The 22,154-nt window shown below is 43.9% G+C and overlaps 2 protein-coding genes across 2 annotated transcripts; one reads left to right on the top strand and one right to left on the bottom strand.

Annotated features, from left to right (window-relative positions):
- Nucleotides 1-10,323: 10,323 nt before the first annotated feature.
- tdp2b (tyrosyl-DNA phosphodiesterase 2b) lies at nt 10,324-14,330 on the bottom strand. The gene is made up of 7 exons (XM_080525798.1): nt 14,082-14,330; nt 13,675-13,805; nt 13,252-13,467; nt 12,827-12,918; nt 12,277-12,395; nt 11,743-11,913; nt 10,324-11,400 (listed from the first exon to the last, which is right to left on the bottom strand). The coding sequence occupies exons 1-7, from the start codon at nt 14,229-14,231 to the stop codon at nt 11,113-11,115; spliced, it is 1,167 nt and encodes a 388-aa protein (XP_080381924.1). The 5' UTR covers nt 14,232-14,330; the 3' UTR covers nt 10,324-11,112.
- A 285-nt stretch (nt 14,331-14,615) lies between these two features.
- On the top strand, nt 14,616-16,441 carry acot13 (acyl-CoA thioesterase 13). Its single transcript, XM_080526766.1, has 3 exons — nt 14,616-14,741; nt 15,347-15,531; nt 16,009-16,441. The coding sequence occupies exons 1-3, from the start codon at nt 14,658-14,660 to the stop codon at nt 16,163-16,165; spliced, it is 426 nt and encodes a 141-aa protein (XP_080382892.1). The 5' UTR covers nt 14,616-14,657; the 3' UTR covers nt 16,166-16,441.
- The last annotated feature ends 5,713 nt before the right edge of the window (nt 16,442-22,154 follow it).

The raw sequence follows: 22,154 nt of genomic DNA, 5'->3' as shown, positions 1-22,154 counted from the left end.
TGGAAGATAATTATTGTTTAATTTGGACAGGTTTAGTCTATAGTATTTTTTTTTAAACTGTTTTTTAAAACTTGTTTCATTACTGAGGGGGGGGGGGGCAAGAAGGAGAGAGGGGGGAGAGCGAGAGGGAGTGGGGGGGCGGGTGAGCCAGGGTGAGAAAGCTCCCAGTAAGCTTTGGCCCTGGAGTTATGCTGGCTAAGAACATATCAGCTGATTTGGCCTGGGTCTGTCTGAGACCAGTTTCTGCGGTACTGCACTTATGATCAGAACAGATGGATAGAGGAGCGGAGTTCTCAGCAGGAAATTCTAGAATGTTCTGCCAGGAACCTTGAGGACAACATGGTTAGCTCCCAGGGTAGCAGCTCTCCCCGTAGAGAGTGTCTCTCTGGCCTTCTATCTCTACGAAGTCATTTTTCTGACATTTATTTTATTGAGGCGGTTTTTAATGTTTTGGTTACAATTATTTTTTGGCTGTCCTTTTTTTGGGCAGGGAGCTGTTGTTCATAATAACTTTAACCATAGAGTTTCCTTTCCAGTGCAATACAACTACAAGACACAACTAGAGGCATGATTGTCATATTTTCAACGCTGTAACCAAACTAAACCTACTTTCCATGCACACTCAAAGGGAGCACTGCGTAAGCATGTGGACTTTGTCTCTGAGCTTAGGTTTTCCTATATGCTGAGTTCATTTCTCATGTTACATTATCAAGCCAGATCGAATGAGACGGCTCTTATTTTCTATGTGCCAATGCTTACAGGTAAAGCTTAATGTCAGAACCCTATTTTATTTAATTAGATGTGGCTTATATGACTTAGTCTTTAACTATGTAATTACTTAGGTATTGCTATGTATTATTATTTTTTATTACGATGTGAATTGAACTGTTATGTTTTTTGGTTTTTGAGGATTTCTTAAGGATACAACTGGGCTATACAAGTTAACAGGTTATTTTGCACAGTCCAAAATATAGACAAAACAATATTTTCATATTGTGAAGTGAGTCTAGAAGTAAGTTCGGTTTCAGGCTGGCTCTATACCAGGGGAGGCTGGTGGAGGTAGAAATCGGAGGACGGGCTCATTGTAATGCATGGAACGGAATGAGGAATGGTATCAGATATCATTCCTTATTCCATTCCATGCATTAGAAGGAGCCCGTCCTTCGATTTCTCCCTCAACCAGCCTCCCCTGGTCTGTGTCGTACGTAGTACATTATGGAAATGGTGTATCAACTTAAGACCGACAATCAATCAAACATGATATGGGACGGTAATCAATGAATGTGATCATTTTACGTGCATACTTTATATTATTATCTTATGATGGTGATGCTGCTCCTCGGACAGAGAGGAATATTGACAAGGGCTCCTGTGAATAATCTCTTCTTTTTATTTTGTCCCTGTTTTTGTTCACAAGCCTGACCTATTTACTTAACTGTTCCATCGCTGGTTTATGTTCTCCGTAGCTGGTTCTGTATGTTATGTGCATTAGTCAACTCTAATGACTAGCTTACCATCACCCTAATTTACACTGCAGGATCTAAATCAGGCCAAACTGAGCTGAGCTGAGCCAAGCTGAGCTGTACTGGGTTTGACTGGTTATGACATCCAGCATAGTTGCTCTAACGGTTTTGGGAAGGATGATCTGAGTCAGCACAGCCTACTCCGGGTCAGCACAGCCTCGTTCAGGTCGGCCCTGTAGTGTGTAAAGCTCGCTTTGTATTAGCCAACTCTTATCCATAGCATGGTGAGGCGGTGAGTGTTCCGGAACTCTTTGGCAGTTAGTTAGTTAGTTAGTTAAGCACTTATGGTGGAATCCGACATGCATGTAGATTTGTGAGGAGTTACGTGCACGGATCTCGAGTTAGAACCCCACCCTGCATTGGATGGAGCCGGGCACATCTCTTCCATCCGTTTATTCCATCTCAACTCTGTTGTTTAAAACAGAAAATGTACAACGTATATACCGACACATTCCCTTCTTCTGTACGTTCGCTCAAAAGCTGTAGAGTATTTTTATGCTACTAGTGAGTCCTGAAACGTCTTCTTGACTTATATTATTGAAAGGGCCCTTCCTTCCCTGTCTGAATTTAGCAATAATGTTTGAAAAGTGTGCTAAAATGAAAATGTGACGGAACAAATACTGAGATATGGAGGGGGGGGGGGTGAATTTCCCAAAAGGTTTTATAGCACCGCGATCATCTGTCGTCCATCGCCTACAATGGAGTTTTAGGATGATCTCCCTCCGGAATGATCTGGCAGAACTCCCAACATTCCCAGGCTTGTGCTACGTTGTCACCCTGCCTTGTACCTCCTGCTGCCTATCGTGTGGATGGCAGGGCTGGGCTCCATTCGAATCCTAATTCACCAGCAGCCAAGTGAATTTGAATCCAATTCAGTGAATTTGAATTCAATTTCGTATATACAGTTTTGAGTGAATTGGAATTTACATTTTGGAGCCAACCCTGATGTGAGGGATAATTAATGCTGCCTATGACGTGACAGAGAGACGCTACTGTACACACCACCTTCTTCGACTAGCACAGCGACTATTCCTGTTGTTTAGGCGACAGAGGACGTTTTCAGAGTATAATGCAAAAAAAAAAAAAATCAATATAGACTTTAGACCACGACTAACATTTATGGCATCGCTTCAGAACGGAAGAAGTGTCAACGTTTTGAAAACTTGAAAAAACGTTATTAAACTGGAGAGGTTTTTCGTCATTACGCTTTGTTTAGTCATCATCGGCTCTACTTAACATATACATAGTTATGCAACAAAGGATCTCTCTTTTGGGGAGTCGTTTATAGACCCCCTCAAGCCCTGAACCTCTGACCTGACACTGCACATTTGGACAAGGGTACGCAAGCAGTGTTGGATCACAGGGCAAATCAGGTACTATGAAACACTCCCCACCTGTACCAAGTGCATTACAACATAGACTGTATTTTGTAATACAGAGAATTTTACAGACAGACAGACAGTGTATGAATTGATATTTATCGCTGTACTATGCTTGTTCAGTGTTATTTATGAGATAAATGGAAAAAAATAAAATTAAAATAAAATCAGTTTCTTAAAGATGTGTGTTTAGTGTTTTCTTTGTGTGTTTTCATCTGGGCTCTTGAATCGTGCGTGTTATAGAGGAACATACTGCAGGCTGAGTGTATGTTATAGTTCAACTACTTCATCTACACATTCTCTCAAGTCAATCTTTAAAGGGAAATGAAAACAGCCTAACCAGGAGACTCATAATTTACCTAAATGTATGGGTCCAAATGCTGCCAACTTTGAAAGGGGGTTCCCCCACTCCCCTTTCAAAATTGGGGGTCGAAATTAAGGCTTGGACCCCCCCTCAAAAGAAGTAAAAACAAACGATCAGGGGGGTCTAAACATTTATATATTATGCAAGATTTATATAGCACACGTCTGGGCTGTCCTAGCGATAGCAGCACCCTCCGCCCTCCCTAATGTCCCTATTGTATAATTCTCACTGTGGACAATCGTAACACCTCCCTGGTTTAACTAGTGGTCATCCTACCCATCAGCCCCCTGTCAACGTCGCTCCTGGGCTGTTGCATCAGCCCAGGTTGTAAAGGAGATGCAGAGGAACTCTGTTGAAAAGACACCTCTGCAGTTAATGATTGACAACGGCTGAGCGAGATTATGGGCCGGTTTCACAGACAAAGTTTAAGCCTAGTCCTGAACTACATCACATGTAGGATCTCCATTGAAGATGCTTTTTAGTCTAGGATTAATCTTAAACCTTGTATGTGAAACCAGCCTTACAGTCATTAAGATCTTTACTAACTGATTATCAAGTTAGGTGTCCATTTTCACACTTTCAAGTGGTGACAGTTGGAGTACGGTGTTAGGTAACTGTTATCTGTTGGAAACCTGCAGTTTGACCTGCTGGCTGGTTGCCTTGCACAGAACACCCTGTTGGGATCAATTACATTTTAAGCTAACTGGATTCCAATTACAATTCTAAATGTTCATCATTGAAAAGCACAGAAGACATTTGGAATTGGACTTTCAGTTTACTTCCTGAATTGACTGAATCTTGACACGTGGAGCTGGTTCTCCCTGCCTCATTAACCCACTCCAGCAGACCGGCAACATCAGGATACATGCTTCTTCTTCTCCGCAGGAGCTGTTAATGAGGATGAGGAAGATGGTGATGATGATGACAATGATGTGGTAATGGTGATGTTGATGATAATGATGGTGATAATGAGGATCATGATGTTGAGGATGATGATGAAGAGGACAGTGTTAGCAGCACTACGTCTGAGGCCAGCCCTGCAGCTCTCCACAGCGTCTCTCTATAGATGATGAGGACGATGATTGTGATGATGAAGAGGCCCTGCAGCTCTTCACAGCGTCTCTCCGCAGACAGAAATAATGCAGGCTCCTGGGCTGTGTTGTCACACCGATGTCAGACTCCAGAAGTGATGGATGTCATGTCGTTGCTGTGGTGATATAGAGCAGCGGAGCAGGGCAGGCACGCTTAGGCTGCTTGCCCTTGCTCCGTCACTGACAGCACACAGGGGGTTGTGTGTGTGTGTGTGTGTGTTGGTGCGTGTGCATGTATGCATATTTTTGCACTTCTGAGTGTGTGTGCATGCACTTCTGAATGTGTGTGTGTGTGTGTGTGTGTGAGAGTGATTGTGTTGACAGAAGCAGACAGAGACAGACATTGCTCAAATTGGTCTTCAGCTGCTTGTGAGCAGCCCTGTGTGCCCCCCTATCACACATGAGACCACTGCCTCCCAGCCATCTGTGCCTGTCCTTCCATCACTTCCTCCCTCCCTCCCTCCCTCCCTCTCTTATCCTGGTTCATGTCTTCTTTCCATGCCTGCCGTGGACTCCAACAACTGTATTAACAACCCATGAACCGAGAGGTCCTGTCATCCACTCATGGTACATAGCCAAAAGTATGTGGATGCACTTGGGGAAGGCCCTTTCCAGTTTCAGCATGACAATGCAAAAAAAAGTCCATAATGACATGGTTTGCTGAGTTTGGTGTGGAAGAACTTTACTGGCCTGCACTGAGCCCTGACCTCAACCCCATCGAACACCTTTGGGATGAATTGGAACGCTGAATGCGAGCCAGGCCTTCTTGTCCAACATCAGTACCTGACCTCAGTAATGCTCTTGTGGCTAAAAGGGAGCAAATCCTCACAACCATTTTCCAAAATCAAGTGAAAAGCCTTCCCAGAAGAGTGGAGGTTGTGATAGCAGCAAAGGGGGGACCAACTCCACATTAATGCCCTTGGTTTTGGAATGAGATGTACAACAAGCACATAAGGGTGTGATGTTCAGGTCTCCACATACTTGTGGCCATGTAGAGTATGTTGGTTATATCATGTCTCTTTAGACAGGCCTCCCTGTAGTCCCCTGAGTTGTTTTTAGTGTCTTACAAATGAAAAGTGCTGCACAAATAAAATTCAGCATTATTGTTGTTGTGTATTATTGTTGTCCACACACCACCCAGAACACCAGAGGACGAGAGCAGGGCGTTGGGGGAAAGTGTTAGCTTGTTCTGCTAGCTATGCTTCAGAGGAAAGATGTACTGTAGTCGTGTAGCTCTTGCACTAGGACAGCTCCGGGGATCTGCTTATTCCACACACACACACACACACACACACACACACACACATCCTGACCTCCACCACCACCACTGGTGAGATAAACACTAAACTGGCCCCAAATCTGTCTTTAGGGGCATCTTCACCCTTCTCTGTCACATTCTGACCATCAGGGATAGGGGGATGGAGACACGAACCAGGGTAACAGAGGGAGGGAGAGAGGGAGAGAGGGAGGGGGGGATGAAGACACAAACCAGGGTAACAGAGGGAGGGAGAGAGGGATGGAGACACAAACCAGGGTAACAGAGGGAGGGAGAGAGAGGGAGAGAGGGATGGGGGGGGGGTGGAGACACAAACCAGGGTAACAGAGGGAGGGAGAGAGAGGGAGAGAGGGATGGGGGGGGGGGGTGGAGACACAAACCAGGGTAACAGAGGGAAGGAGAGAGGGAGAGAGGGAGGGGGGGGATGGAGACACAAACCAGGGTAACAGAGGGAGAGAGGGAGGGATGGAGGAAGGAGGGAGGGAGGGATGGAGGGAGAGACAGATGAAGGGATGGAGGGAGGACACTGAGAGAAAGTGTTAGCTGGCCCTCATGGCTATGCCTCCTCTGGTAGAAACTGGGAGGAAGAGGAAGTCATGTTTACTCATTTCAAGACGTTAAAGGATGATCGACCATGGCAGAAGGACATGCGCACGCACACGCACTCAAACACACACACACGCACACGCACACGCACACACGCACGCACACACACACACACACACACACACACACACACACACACACACACACACACACACACACACACACACACACACACACCAGGCTGTTACTCAAGGCTGTTGGCTGAGTCACGTGTCTGTCTTGCCCCGGACAGCTGTTCCATCCATCTGCCCATCCTATGACCCGCCTATCTCTATCTGACCACGTTACAGAGCACGGAAGTATTCCACCGTCCGCTCTGGTCACTACCTGACCATGTTACAGAGCACAGAAGTACACCACCGTCCACTCAATCACTACCTGTCCGACCATGTTTTGATTTGATTTGATTTTGATTTGTCCCAAACACAATAAACATATATATAAAAACATAAAAAGTAAAAAGTAAAAAAAAGTTCACCTTGTGCAATTTACACTAGTGTGTTCGGGAGGGGACAGGAAGAAGTGAAAACGTATCTAGTCCTGCCTTCCTTACAATATATTGAAAAATGTCCATATACAATCCATATATACAACAGAAATATCAAATGCAGAAAATTAAGATGTACTTCAGTCATCTTACTACTCAGAGTAGTAGTAATCTTACTACTCAGTAGTAGTACTCCTGTACATGTCCCAAAACACTTGTTTATAGTGGTCTTTGAATTTATTCATATTTTTGCTCAGTTTTACACTCACATCTAGTCCATTCCAAAGGGATACCCCACAAACAGAGATGCACATACTTTTCAGAGTCTTACGAACACCAGGCTGTTTTAGATTCAAAGTCCCTCTTAAATAATAACCACCTTCTCTACCCATATACATTTTCTGAATGTTGCTTGGCAACATGTTATTTATAACCTTAAACATAATTTTTAATTAAATTCTAAATCCATACATTTCAATGTTTGGCTCTTTATAAACAGACAATTTGTATGATCTAAGTATCTGATATCTTTGTATCTCTATGTTACAGAGCACAGAAGTTGGCACTGTCTCCACCTCCACCCAACACTAACTGACCACACCACAGAGGACAGAAGTTCACCAATGTCTGATTTCACAACTTCCTTGACAACACTGAATCCTCTGGCACCATAGCACCTGATGAGGTGAAATCAATGAATCCAATGTATTTGTATATATTTATTATATATTATATATTTGTACTAGGCACTTTTTACATGTGACAAATGTCAAAGTGCTTCACAACAATACCAATACTAAACAATAAACACAATTATCGAACTGTTGTATCTGTGTGTGCTTTTAAATGGGTTGATAGTAATTGACGTACGAACAAACGCACCACGTCACTGTGTCGCCTGACTTGGAGGCTGTGTTCTTCCTATTGGCGATTGGACAATTGCTCTGCTCTGATGCTGGACACTGTTCCCATGATGCAACGTGCTTGTAATAGACCTCTTGATTGGTCATACCTGCTGTCACTCATTCCTGCTGCTGAGATGTAACAATAATAATCATAATCGTAATAATGCACATATTTTGTGTAGTGCTTTTCTCAGTACTCAAACTAAATAACACTCTAATGGGATGTTTTAAACAAACCCCTAAACGAAATAATGACTTTAATTTATATCCAAGCTTAACCCTGACCAACAGGAACAAACAGCTCATGTTCCTGATCCAAGGGAGTACACTGCGTCCTTTGTAGCATGGCCATTTAGAGAGACCCGTCTCTCTGTCTTTGGCACCTAGGTAACTTCTCTGCTAATCCCGCCATCTAGAACTGGGGAGCGGGGGCAGGATGATGTCATCAGAGGGGAGGCACAGCTGTGTCCTTCCTCTGGAGGTCACTACTCTCCCCTCTCTCCTCTCCCTTCTCCCCTATCTCCTCCACTCTCCGCTCCCCTCCTCTTCTCTCCTCTCTCATCTCTGCTCTCCTCTCCTCTCTCTTCTCCCCTCTTCCTTATCCCCTCTCTCCTCTCCTCTCCTCGCTCTTCTCCTCTTTCCTCTTTTCTCTCTCCTCTCCTTTATCAGTCTTCTCCTTTTCAGGAGGTTATTTCCCAAGGCAGCTGGTGGAGGTGGAGAGGCTGAGAGGATAGGTGAAAGTAGTAGTTCAGTGTACAGTGAGATCCATGAGGAGGGGAGAGTAAAGCCGAGGGAACATGGGAAGGATCGGAGGCTGGTGGTGGTAGAAAGATCGGAGGATGGGCTCATTGGAATGCATGGAAAGGACTGAGGAGTGGCATCACAGGTGTTTGATATGGGTTTGATACCATTCCTAATTCCATTCCAATGAGCTCAAAAGCAAACCTGCAACCATAGAAGGTTCACAAGTTTAACCAACTGCGAACCAGCAATAGTACCAGCCCAGAACTAGAACTAGGTTCGCATTGGTGAAAAAGAGGTAGGCCTATCTGTCTCTCTCTTCTCTATTTCCTTTCATTTAAGATTCACTCATAATTGTTTTCCCAGAGCATGACGATGGAGCACACAGTCCTGTGAATAGACTACCTCTGTTGTATGAGTTATACACTGTACTACTGAGATTAGTTACTATGTAGTGTTGCCTTTGATCCAACTATGAGATACTTTCTATCCTCTGACGTAATGAGTTTGTACAGCCTGTTATCAACCTTCTCTACTTATCGTTAAGAGTGTATATCTCATCTAAAAACCAGGCCAGAGTGCAGGAGAGAATCACATGGAGCAAATTCATATACCAACCATAAACATGTCTATTATTAGATTCGGAGGAAAGAATCGCACAGCTCTGCAAACTCATAATACAAACAAAAGACAGGTCTAGACTCATCTCACGCTTCCACTGCCCTAGTTAAAAAGCTAGCGAGGACTAGACTACTACTTGAATAAGACATGAACAGACTTTTGTCTATACGCTCTCCCCAGTGCCTGTGGATAATTAAGTTACTATGATCACTTGACCTAGAAATATTTTTGGTTTCATAAGGGGTATAACTGAGGTCTGTGTAAGGTCAACCTTCACATCCACTGGGGACATTCAAAATATTGCTGTGCTATGATATTATCACAGCTCTCAACAGTGATAAAATCATCATTCAGAGCCAATAGTGTAATATCTTATTCATTTGGGGACCAACAGGGTGCATATGGAAATTATGCATTTAGCACTGGCATTTCTCCACACATTCACCAAGCTGCGACAATATTGCAATTTGTGCACTTATACTGCTCCCTAGTGGTCAGATGTCATAACGGCCGCGCTCATAACGACCCTATGGATGTTTTATGTACCGATCTTTTGCCTACCATTCTTAACATCAAGAGCATCACAACAGAAATATGACAATACGTGAAGAGTCCTTGCAGACAGAACAGACTCATACTGGCAAAAACGCAGAGTAGTTTAAAATGTGAAACGGACTTACATTTGATGGTCATGGTGCCAGGTAACGTTCTTCGAGCATAGGGGGCAGCTAAAAATGACACAATATACTAATGTTAAATCATTGAATGTGACCGTTTAAATATCTCTGAAGCATTCTCTCTTTGATGTATTCCAGATGGAATTGAAATCCGTCTCGTTTTCTTTCATGGAGGTATTGGTCTAATATTTGAAGACCAGCAGGCCGTTCAGGAGACAAAGGGTGACTGTGCCTTTGCAATTAGGGCCCCGATACTCTGGAACGACCTGCCTGGGGATATTAGGATGACAAGATCAGTATTTTCTTTTAAATCTCTTCTTAAAACTCATTTATACACTAGCCTTTAACTCATGCTGCCCGTATCGTTTTTAATGTGTTGTTGTGTTTTGCTGTTTTCCTACCAGTACTTTTGTTTTATGTGCTTGCCTGCACATTTGTAAAGCACATTGTAACACCGTTTTGATAGGTGCTATTAAGAGAAGTCTAAGAGATGTTGATACCTATATCTCTTGAAAATATTGCCTCAAATTTATCAAGCCTAGACTTGATTATACATTTTATATGATGTTATGTATTCGCATATCTGGCTAGCTCTCACTTTAAAGAAAAACGGAAAATCATTCATTCTTACTTTATTCAAGTGCTTTCAAGATAGTTAAGAAAACAATGTCGGTGAAACAATCCTCTGCTCTCCGTTCTGATCACATTTCCAAACTAAAATCAAAACATACAGCAGTTCTGTAAATGATAATCACATGTTGTAAAAATGGAGGTGTCATTCCACAATATGGAAATTAAATTATAAATGTAGCTCAAACAAGGTACACATACATCTTCCTTATGATGCTCGATCGCTATACACCTTTAAGGGGTTGAAGAATCATTGGAAACACACAGGAACCTCCCATGACCCCATTACAGCAGAACATACTGGGCTAAAGGCACTGGGAAGAGTGAAAACAGTTTTTAACCCTTAAAAGCACAGACATACTGTCAGTGTCAACATGGCTCCCTATACATCGTATACATACAGTGTCCCCATGGCAACCAATGGCTCCCTATACATCCATGACAACATTCTATTAACAAGTTGAGCCACTCCCCTTCCACGTTCTTCCTGGGAGTACTACACAAGCATTTGATTCTCAGTCCCAGGAATGGTAGGCTTTACCACAATGGTAAAGGCTAGATGCTAAAATGGATCCTTGGGACGACCCTATCCTTAACCTTTACCGTGACCATATCCCTTAACTCAACCGTAATCTTAACCGTTTTCAATCTCAACTTCAACACGGCGACGTCAGAATCTGGGCCGTCCCAAGGATCCCAGATAGCATCTGCCGGTGGTAGTAGTCAGTAGGAATAATGGGTCTCAGGAACAACTCATGCCTAGGGCGTAGGGCCAAGCGCTCGTCTCTTAGGGCAGCTCCTCAGCCTCAGCCTCAGGACCCGGTGGTGAAGCTACAGTAGATGCCCCAGTGGTCGCTGGTGTAGCGGCCACAGTCCAGCTTCTCCAGGCCCACCAAGGCGATGTGGTCTGGGGCCATACGGGGGCCGGAGCCCTCCCTGGCCGGTCGGAGGTACACGCGGTCAAAGCGACAGCGGCTGACATACGGGACGCTCTTGTTGCTGTTAGCTCGGGTGTCCCAGGTGTACCTGCAGTGCTCCTGCTTGCCCAGCCGTTCCCACACGTCACACACCCCGCTGGGCAGGCCGCCCACCTTCGCCACCTGGAACACAACACATTACACTGATGTTAAAGATCCAGGAATGTAGGATTGAGCTTTTAAAATGGTGCTTAATGACCGTGATAGATGCATGGGGAGTGAGGATGAAGAACATTTGGAGTCCAGCGCTATTTTAGTCCAAACAAAGCTCTTTCTGAAATCTGGTGTCGAGGTTCAAGGCTTGGCCTTTAGGTGCCTATTTTACGTTTAGTTTGTTTACAAATATCTGCCAATATTTACACATTTGGTTCCCAAGCTAAAACAAGTGCACCCCAAGTAATCCAAACCAAGCCAAAGTGCCTTGCCTCGTGTCTACTGTGGACAGAGGTGGCGCATCAGCTTTACCTCGCTGTCTCTCAGGTTGGTGTCCCCCGCAAAGAGCACGGTGACGTTGTCAGGTGCCTCCTTCATCCTCTTCAGGACCACCTTCAGCTGCTTCATCCGCTCTTCTGATTGGCCCTTACAGCTCTCAAAGTGTGATGTCATCAGACACAGCTCCTGGCCCTTGAACTTCACCTGAGAGAGAGAGAGAGAGAGAGAGAGAGAGAGAGAGAGAGAGAGAGAGAGAGAGAGAGAGAGAGAGAATATTTATTTAACCTTTATTAATACAGGGGGAGTAGAGATGATATGTCATATCAAGAGAAACAGTCAGCATTCTGCATAACCCAATGAATCTATTACTCTGACCTCTTAATTGAGACTGTGGACTAGGGGTGGGCATCGACGATCGATAATTGATCGATAAGGATCTTGGTCGATCACAAAATAAAACTTTTTTTTAGTTTTTTTGTGATCGACCAAATGTTTTATTTTGTGATCGACCAAGATCCTTATCGATCAATTATCGATCGTCGATGCCCACCCCTACTGTGGACCAACCTGAGCAACAAGCAGATTCCTCATCATCTGTGTGCCTGGGTAGCTGACGATCTCACTCTTCACCAGCTTCACTCTGGACTTCTTCAGCAGAAAGCCAGTGAAGTAGCCATCCTCACTTCCTGGTATCAGGGAAACAGAATGTTGTGTGTCATAAGAAAACAGTGTGCTTCTCTTTCAATGTCCACATTAACTAAGACCCACTAAGAAAAGCATAGCCAAGCCAAGTCAACACACAGCTTAACTGACTGTGGTATAGGCAATATTTAGGGATCGTATGACTAGTCATTTCAATAGAACAGCAGGTGATGGACAAATCATGTTACCTTGCCCAAAATCTATGTCATTTATTGTGACATCAACCATTGGAATAGCTGCCCCCTCTATACGTCAATCCAATAGCAAGTCCTCATTCAAATACCACTACGCACTACTTAAGCTGATCAATAGGTCCAGTGTTGGTCATGGATAGAGTCAGAAATGAATGTACATCGGAATGAATGATGCCATGGGCAACAGCTAATGGGGATCCTTTTAATAAAGAAACATTTACCCTCAATGACGGTGTAGCTGACGGCCCGTTTCTTCAGGTACTGAACATACTGTGGGATGAGCTCCTGTAAAAACACCACGTCTGGGGTATATCTGCATGGAGGAGAGATCGCTGTTCAAATACTGCACTTCACCAGCCAATTGTGACCACTCGTGTGGAAAACAGACAGAATCTCTTATCTTGTATTGTAACATAGTATATTGTACAGTGCAGTAGCCTTATCAGTGTGGTTCTCATCTCCAGTCCTAGCTGGTTACACCCCCGGGTGGCACAAGCCGGTGATGAGCCGAATCAGTTGTTAGCGCTGGGCTAGAACAGCAATGTGCAGCCTAGAGAGCAGCCTCTAATGGAGGAGATAGACTCCACTCTGTGGTAGCCTTTAGTAGCCTCTAATGGAGGACCGGAGTTGACAAACCCTGACTTACAGGACGAGGTATGAGCACAGGCCTCTGGCTCGCTCTCCCAGGTTGACTGTGTCTAGTCCGTCGACGTTCCAGGAGATCAGTGTCAGCTTCCTGTCGTCCTCCTCCTCCTCCTCCTCCTCCTGGTTCTTCTCAGAGGCTTTGTGTTTGGCTTTGGCTTTGGCTTCCACAGAGCTGGAGCTGCTGGAGCAGGCAGGCTCATCCTCAGTCAGGTCAATGCTGCGGGGGCCAAAGGGCAGATTAGTATGTAACATAGTCACACACACAGGACTGAAATGTGAAATGTATTCAACGAGACGATTGCTGATCCAATCGGAGTCGTAGGGTTGGGCACATATAAGATATGATCTAAAATGTCGTGATTTTAGAGCATGTTTATTATTAGGATTGCATTTGTAGTATAGTGTAGATAAGTATAGTGTTTACCAGTCTGCCTTAGGTTTGTTTAACGGTTTGTCCAACTTCTGTCTCTTCTTTTTGGGGCTGTCTCTCTCTGGTGAATCCTTTATTTCGAACACAGCCTCCAGGTCAGCGTCGAAAAAGGAGCCCACCGCCCTCTAAAGGGGAGGGCAGAAAAGATTCATCTGTGAATACGTTTGCCAGCCCTATTACCATAATGATAGTAGCATAACTTACTATCACAACAAGTGGACTATAGCACATCGATTTTGGGCTACAATTCTTCACAAAGGCAGTTCAACTGAATGTGTACTGTATGTCTGTGCAGCTCGTAGTTAGTCTACGGTCCAGCTGCTGAGCTGGCTTGTGGCTAGCTAGCAAACTTAAGCTATAGCTATAATATATATAAGTATATATAATATAAGTTTAGCTACCTCCATCTCCCAGTCGTTCTCAGCGAGGTAGCACTGAGCCACGGCGCTGTCCGAGCCAGTGACTGTGACAAACTCTTCACAGAGACGAGTCCTTGTTTCTTCCAAACTAGTCAAAACGGACTGTTTTTCTGACCCGGACGTATCACTCATGATTGATATTGACTGTACGTGCTAGAGACTGTCAAACACAACATATTAAATGTGCTAGAGACTGTCAAACACAACATATTAAAAGCTAAATAGCTATCTGTTGATGGTCAACGTGTTACGTGTAGATGCACCTTGGAAAACAGTCCGGGTTGAAACACAATTATATAAACATACATCTACTCGCAGGAAACATCTTAAAACAAACATCATAACCCGTCATTGTAAACATGCCTGACGTTTATTATAATTACGTTATATTATAACTGGCTGAAGTAATGTGAAACAAACTATCACCATGCAGAGGACTCAAAACAACAGCTGAACTTTGTCAATAGTACCTTCCGGTAGACATAGCCAACGGACCAGTTTCCGGTTAGGATTAAACTCAACTTGCAGTTGACATTGACCACACATACCGGGTTAATCATGGTTTCCCTGTCTTTAAACTCAATAAAACAACTTATGCGAGCAATGGTGGATACTCCGGGATTCGACAGAGTTTTGAGCAAGGTATGGTACTCTCTTTTTCGATCTTGTGTGACCTGTGACACTTAACCCACATAGCCATTGAGTCGTGTTTCTCATGACTTGTGACCTAGGTGTTGTCATAGACCCACACCACCGAAATCCCACATTTTTCCCACTAGCCCCCCCCCCCTTTTTTTTTAACCAACATGAAGTCGTCACATATTTTTTAACCAATATTTGACAGATTTGAATTGAAGCATTGTATTCGTTAACCGTTGTTTGCTACCTGCCAAAGTGGCTGCTAAGATTGACAGATTTACCAGCATTTCGTGAGCTTAGAATGATAAGGTTCTATCTCCGTTTAGGGCAGTTCAGAGATATTGAGCGTCAAAGTTTTTACATTCCATTATGTTTTGTGAGATGGAACCTTTGTATTTTATGAATTACTAACTAAAAAATGTCAACATTTTAAAAAATAACACCACACAGGCGTTAATAAACACCTAATGGATCAGATTATGTAAGAAACTCAATTTTGACAAAAATGGAGATAGAACCTTATAATTCTAACGTCACGATTTGTCTGGTGTTAATGTTTTGCCCTGCTGACACGTCACGCGCCATTCATTGAATGAATTGCTCCTCAGGTGGACATTTTATCAGCTTCTCCGGGGAAGGTGGTGTGTGAGATGAGGGTGGAGGAGGAGCACACTAACCGAGGAGGCACCCTGCACGGCGGCCTGACAGCCACGCTGGTCGACGTCATCTCCACCACGGCCATCATGTACAGCGAACGCGGTGCACCGGGAGTCAGTGTTGACATGAACATCACGTGCGTAAAGAAACATTTACTTTTTGCAGACTCTTGCGACTTACAGTCTCCTTGGAGTAACTTACAGCTAAGTGGCTTACACACGGGCAAACTACTGGTGTTCTCCTCAAGTGGGATCAGAAGAACTCATGTTCTTCTGATCTCCGGTCAAACTCACTATTACCTGCTCTTGGTGACGCCACCACTACCACCAATCAACATGTGGAACGGGCAGAATTATTTTGGTTGTGATATGATTACTACTACTCCAGGGGAGGCCGGTGGAGGCTGGCTCATTGTAATGCACAGAATGAAATGGTATCATTGCAGTCCTCTTATTTCATCCTCCACCACCCTCCCCTGCTACATATTGCTCATCACACAGAGGGGGTTTGGAAGATTAAACTGTAAACAGATTAAACAGTTACAGATACAGTTACAGATTAAACAGTAGCCTGTCAAAACACTTAATGGAAAATCTCTCTCTTCTACTTTCAGGTACATGAATGCTGCCAAGGTTGGCGAGGACGTGCTCATTACTGCCCAGGTCCTGAAGCAAGGGAGAACCCTGGCGTTCGCCACCGTAGACCTCACCAGCAAAGCCACCGGGAAACTCATTGCACAAGGAAGACACACCAAACACCTGGGCAGCTAGACTGGCTACTCTGTGCTGTGTCAGCGAAGGGCATTGCATCACCAAGGGGAATTTTCCTATATCCGGAGTCGGACCCTGGACCCAGATTAAGACTGACCCTGGACTAACTTGACTAATCTTCTCCAACAGAGAATCTCCAGTCTACTCTGTGTCTGGGAGACCACTTGTTCATGTCTGAGTACTGTTATCATATCTGTGGAGTGATGATGAGGATGTAATTATGTGCCTGTAATTCAGATGTAAATATGTACACACCATAAATGCATTAATAAACAAAGGGACACCCAAGATAATAATAAGTTTGCACTGCATTGGGATGTGTTCAGCAGTGTTGATTTTACAGATTAATTTATACAATGAGGAATACACACAGAATGAACCCTTCAATTGAACATATTGAATCAACAAGGAGACACATCTAATGTACTGATCTGTGCCTTATTTTCACCACCGCAAATGTTTCTTAACAGGTCAGACTACCAGTCCTGGAGCAGGTTAACAGGTCAGACCCCCTGGTCCTGGGGAAGGTTAACAGGTGTGGTCCTGGGGCAGGTTAACAGGTGTGGTCCTGGGGCAGGTTAACAGGTCAGACCCCCTGGTCCTGGGGCAGGTTAACAGGTCAGATCCCCTGGTCCTGGGGCAGGTTAACAGGTCAGACCCCATGGTCCTGGGGCAGGTTAACAGGTCAAACCCCCTGATCCTGGGGCAGGTTAACAGATGTGCTCCTGGGACACTACCATGCATACCTCTAATACTATCCTACTATTGAAATACATTTGATTGACTGATTAAAGAATTACATTTATGAATACATGTTGCAACTCATTTAGTGCAGAGGATGAATAAAGGGTGACTTCATACATGGTCGCTCTGGTCCACTGCCTGTCGTCTTGCCCTGGACTCCCGGCCATCTCACCTGCCCCCCACCTCCCCCTGCCCTTCTCTCGTCTCACCTACACTCACTGAACCACAACCATCGCCTCACTGCTGCTGCTGCCACCAAGGCAGGCATTCTCCGCTGCCGCCGCCACATCCATCGAGGCTCCCAGCAACATCAACACCGGACTCTACACCCCCCCCCCTCCCCGTTCGCTGACTCTGTGTTCCATGTTACTTGTTGTTGTTACTTGTTGTTTTTGTGTCTCCCCATGTGTATCATATATTGTCAGCGTCTTTGAGCCTTGGAAAAGCGCTATATAAATTTAATAAATTATTATTATTATTATACACCATAAATGATGATGCTTCGTGACAAACACCAATCAAAGTTGCTAGGTAAACATCACATAAAACACTAAAGCGCTCTAGGCGATGAGTGTTCCAGGATTCTTTGGCAGTAGTGAGTGAAGAAACTACAGCTACCTAATCTCATCAGTGGGCCAGATCAACCTGTCATATATAATATGAACACAGCAAAGACCTAAGTTCTCGGCCCTGGACAGTCTGGACGGATTGTATGGCAGCTGCTGGACTGAAAAAATCAGGTGTAGTGCTGAGGCACAAACATGTACATTTCAAGCCTGCAAACTGTGACACTTTAAATAACGTGAAAAAATACTATTGTGCAATATGACTGTCGTATATTTCTGTAGTATGTATGATCTATGTATGAATATGTAGTATATTTTAAACACACACACATACCAGGGCATGCAAGGACATGATGCCCTCTAACAATGAGGGTTCTATGGCAACCAGATGACCAACAGAGACCTCTGGGGGTTGGGCAAACACACATACATTCTGGCCCCTCCCCTCTTGAACAAAACGAGCAGGCTAGCTAGAGAGCGGCCTCTTTTTCAGCCCTGGCCCACGGATCAACACATGTATGTATAAATCTGTTTGTAACCTCTGATTAAATTGTCTTAAACTCAATAACTGTTCTTTGATTCATAACCAATAAGAGAAATACACAACACATGGCGAGCCTAGCAACGGAGTCTAAAAAGGGAAATCTATGTTTGAAAACTGAAGCTGCAAGAAAGGTATGATTGTGTGGAATGGCTGTGTTTTTCAAACATTTTCTTTGAGACTAAAACAACCTTAAAGTAAAGTATCTTGTTGGAATAGAAACAAACTTTTCATAATCTTTAATAAGTGGGGTTGGTGAGAGCCGGACTTTGAAGCCCGTTTTTTGTAAATATACGATTAGATTGGTAAGGGATTTGAGTGTTTGTATTGGTGATATAGGGCTGAATTTGGTAATTCGCTTTTTTATGTTAAGATATTAGTTGTGTAACTAATAGTGGTATTACGGAATATCGTGAGTGTGTGTGTAAAATTGTGTTTTGATAAAGCGTAATAAGTCATTATTGTAGAACTGTAGCAGAAGTGTGTCTTAGACGCCATTGGCATTTAGACGCCATTTGCTTTGTCCTTTGTCAGCGGAGCTTAGGCGCCATTTGCATTGTCCTTTGCCCTTTGTCAGCGGAGCAGAAACACGCACGCTCGGGCACGCGCGCAGACACGCGCGGACACACACAGGCCTAGATATCTCTGTGAAGGGACCGTGTAAGATTTAGTTCGGTAACTAATAGTTAAATTGCATTGAAAAGAGCATTATTGTTATAGACTAAGAAATCGATTCTTCAGAACTGTGTCAGAGAATCCATTCTTAGACGCCATTGTCTTTGTCCTTGAGGAAGGACACACACAGAGGCCATCTCTATGAGGAAAACGTGAATGCATTGTAGAATATTTGAATGAGATAAATAATAGTTTAACTGGATTGAAAGATAATCGTGAAATTGTTGTGTCGTGGAAAATAACAGTATTGTGGAAAGCAAAATATATGTTGTGAGACTAATCTTTTCACAGCAGCGGGTTTCCCCTCAGAGGAGAAGGACAAAGACTAGCCCCTCCTTCCCCTACTCCATTTTACACGGAGGAGCTGGCGCATGCGCAATCGATACGCAAGTCGGTTGCTTGGCGCCGCCTGCTGGACAAAATACGACAAGACATTTTAAAATACTAATCCTCAGGGAGATACATCTGAGGTCGATGAAACAGTCCGATACATTAATAAATAGATGGTTGTAAATGATTGTAATATATTACATTACTTTAATTAATTTAATTAATTACAAATTGATTGAATTAATTATTCAGATCATTTTATTTTTCTGTTTTCACAAAACTTTGATCAATTGTTTTGTGACAATCTAATGATAACCATTCCTTTGTTTGATATGTTGATAATAGCTAATTGACTTCACAGGTTTACATCAATGAAGTGTCAATGAATAATTCTAACTAATCATTCATTCCTTTCACTTAACAAGTCGATTTCTTTACAGATTGTAATTAATAATTAATCATTTTCCAAATAACAAGTCGATTTCTTTACAGGTTATAATTAATATTTGTAATTTACATCTTTTATTTCAAGTTAGGTCATGTCCACAGCTTTTGATTAGGAATAGCAGAATAGTTTGTATTGATAATTAAGCAGTAAAAGGGTTTTTGTAAATCGGTGAATACTTAGGTGTTGACCAGCCTTTGTGATTTAATAATTGTGTTGACCAGAACTGTAATTAGTATTGAATGAGCAATTAAGTGACACATGTTCATAAACAATTAGGAAACACATTTAAGTATAAAGTACTTACACAGATATTAGATTTAAGTTAATACTGCACTGACATACACAAGAGGCAAGTCTGTTATTCTGAAGTTGCAGGGTTTTGTGGGGATGGTTAATACAGTTATATTGGACTAGCATTTGTTTAGCAAATAAGGCAAAATAAGGTGGGTTGTAAGAAGCGTACACCTTATCTAATATAGAATATTGTCAGCATATTGAGCAAGTAGAATGGGGTCAAATTCAACGAAGCTGTTAAAAGATATTAGTGAACATCGTGGAATGTTGGCTACGTTATCCCCTATGGCTGTAGTGGAAAAAATGAATCCTCTTGTTAGGGAAATTAGCAAAATGTCTACGAAATGGAATAGCCGTTGGGCATACATTGAACAGCCGTGGCCGAAAGAGGGCAGCCTTAATTTACAAATAATTGCAACATTGGAAATACTTATCAATGGGCACAAAGCACATCAAAGAGGAAAGATTAGATCAGAGAAACGCAAGTTAGAGTTAGCTATTTTAGATCTATTTAAGGTAGAGGGACAGAAAATAGCTCAGATGGAACCGGAAAAGAAAAAAGAATTGGCCAGAACACTGGAACAGAAATTGAACATTCCATCCCCAGACATGTGTCCTGTCTCCAGTCCCCCTCCATATGCTAAGGCACTGGAGGACCATTCCCAGAAGAAGAAGACCAAGAAGGAGCCAAGGGGAAAAGGGGACGACAGGAGTGACGAGGAAGATGACAGCGAAGATGGCAGTGAAGACTCAAGTGATGACGACAATGCAGATGGAGGCTACAACGCGCAGGTCAGGAAGATGATAGCCACAGCCGAAAGGAAAGGTGGGAGAAGACGCCCGGAGAAAGCGGAAAGAGAGGAAGATTGTCACCGAATGTCATCAAATACATTAAAGAACTGTCCAGTGCTGATTCGGGGTAACAAGATGGAATATCATCCGTGGCATCATACAGATCTGTCTGAAGTGATGGAGAAGCTCCCCGTTCTTCAAGACGGCGGATACCCGTGGACTACTGAGATGGACGTGAGACTGACAGGAACGCAGGCCGCAATGGGAGACCTGAAAAGACTCTTAGCTCTTATTGCAGGATTGGATACAATGCAGGAAATATTGATGAAGGCAGGACTTCATAGATATATCAATACATCAGTTTATGATCCAGAGCTCTTCGCAGCAAACAGAGGCAAACTGTGGAAAGCAATCAGGGAGATCTACCCTACTCACATTCACCCAGACAATATCATTGTGAAGCCACTGGGGGGAGATGAGAATCCCCGGGGTTTTGTGGCCCGTGTGCACTCTCAATGGAGAAGTGTGACAGGGAAAGACGCTGAAGATAACCCCTTAGAAAAATCCATAATCAGGGAAAAAATACAAGAAGGGCTTCCTACCCCAGTTAAGGATAAGCTAGCAGAAGTGGTGGGGCTACGACACATGAACAAAGCTGTTTATATAGACCACGTAGCTCATCAAGTTGAGTTATATCGAAAGAATATTCAGATACAGAAAACACGAGACGAAGAATCACTCAGAATATTGACTCATGTGCAATTGACTGAAAGCGAGAGGAACATAGAGGGAGTGCAGGCTTTAGCCCCACAGCAACAGCCACCTGGAGTGCAGACTGCTACTTACCAGTCCTACTCACAGGGGCCACAAGGGGGGTATCCTGCTACTTACCAGTCCTACCCACAGGGGCCACAAGGGGGGTATCCATACCCACAAGGACCACCAGGGGTGCAAGCGGTTCCATACCAGATGTACACACAGCCTGGCCAAGGACCACCACCAGGGGGATGGACAGCAGCAGGGAAGGAGATGCTAGAACCATGTTACCAATGCGACCAGAATAGACATCTAGCCTGTACCTGCTGCAACAGGCCCCAGGGGGGCGCAGGGGGGAGCCAAAGAGGAGGATATTGGCCCCCTACTACACCTGCTCCAGGAGTGATGAACCCTTACGGAGGCCCAGCAGCTGGCCTATAGGGGTGCCCGGAAGATCCGAGTGGGAGGTGCCAGCTGGTGGTGACACAGAAGCCTGAAGGCGCCACGCACCTCCCTATGTCTAGAGAATATGTGAAGACAATCGGATTTGAGGGAATTAAACAGCTGATTCCTACAACTGAGCTTGTAGACTTAGAGTACAAGGGACAGAGAGCAACTCTGTCAACACTTGTGTCAGAACACACGCCAACAGGGCTGCTAGGGAGAGATGCTCTATGCCAATTGAACTGTACAGTAAAATGCACACCTGACGGCTGTCAGGTGACGGTGCCATCCGGTGCTCAGATTCCATCGACAGCCAGAGTGATTAAGCATAGAACAGACCTACAAGCTTTGCCTTTAAAGGGAGCTGATATAGAATATTGGGTTGATGGGTCTTGTTAC

The sequence above is a fragment of the Nansenia antarctica genome (genome assembly GCF_963989245.1).
Source record: "Nansenia antarctica genome assembly, chromosome: 3".
Lineage (NCBI taxonomy): Eukaryota > Metazoa > Chordata > Actinopteri > Argentiniformes > Microstomatidae > Nansenia > Nansenia antarctica.
This window is presented reverse-complemented; position numbering and strand designations above follow the sequence as displayed.

What these genes read in the sequence shown, in the direction of transcription:
- acot13 (XM_080526766.1), top strand. Translation starts at nt 14,658, where the DNA reads ATGGTTTCCCTGTCTTTAAACTCAATAAAACAACTTATGCGAGCAATG. An exon ending in TCGACAGAGTTTTGAGCAAG is followed by an intron (nt 14,742 to 15,346) that starts GTATGGTACTCT and finishes ATTGCTCCTCAG; the next exon opens with GTGGACATTTTATCAGCTTC. An exon ending in AGTGTTGACATGAACATCAC is followed by an intron (nt 15,532 to 16,008) that starts GTGCGTAAAGAA and finishes TTCTACTTTCAG; the next exon opens with GTACATGAATGCTGCCAAGG.
- tdp2b (XM_080525798.1), bottom strand. Translation starts at nt 14,231, where the DNA reads ATGAGTGATACGTCCGGGTCAGAAAAACAGTCCGTTTTGACTAGTTTG. An exon ending in AACAAACCTAAGGCAGACTG is followed by an intron (nt 13,468 to 13,674) that starts GTAAACACTATA and finishes TGGCCCCCGCAG; the next exon opens with CATTGACCTGACTGAGGATG. An exon ending in CCAACCTGAGAGACAGCGAG is followed by an intron (nt 11,401 to 11,742) that starts GTAAAGCTGATG and finishes GTTGTGTTCCAG; the next exon opens with GTGGCGAAGGTGGGCGGCCT.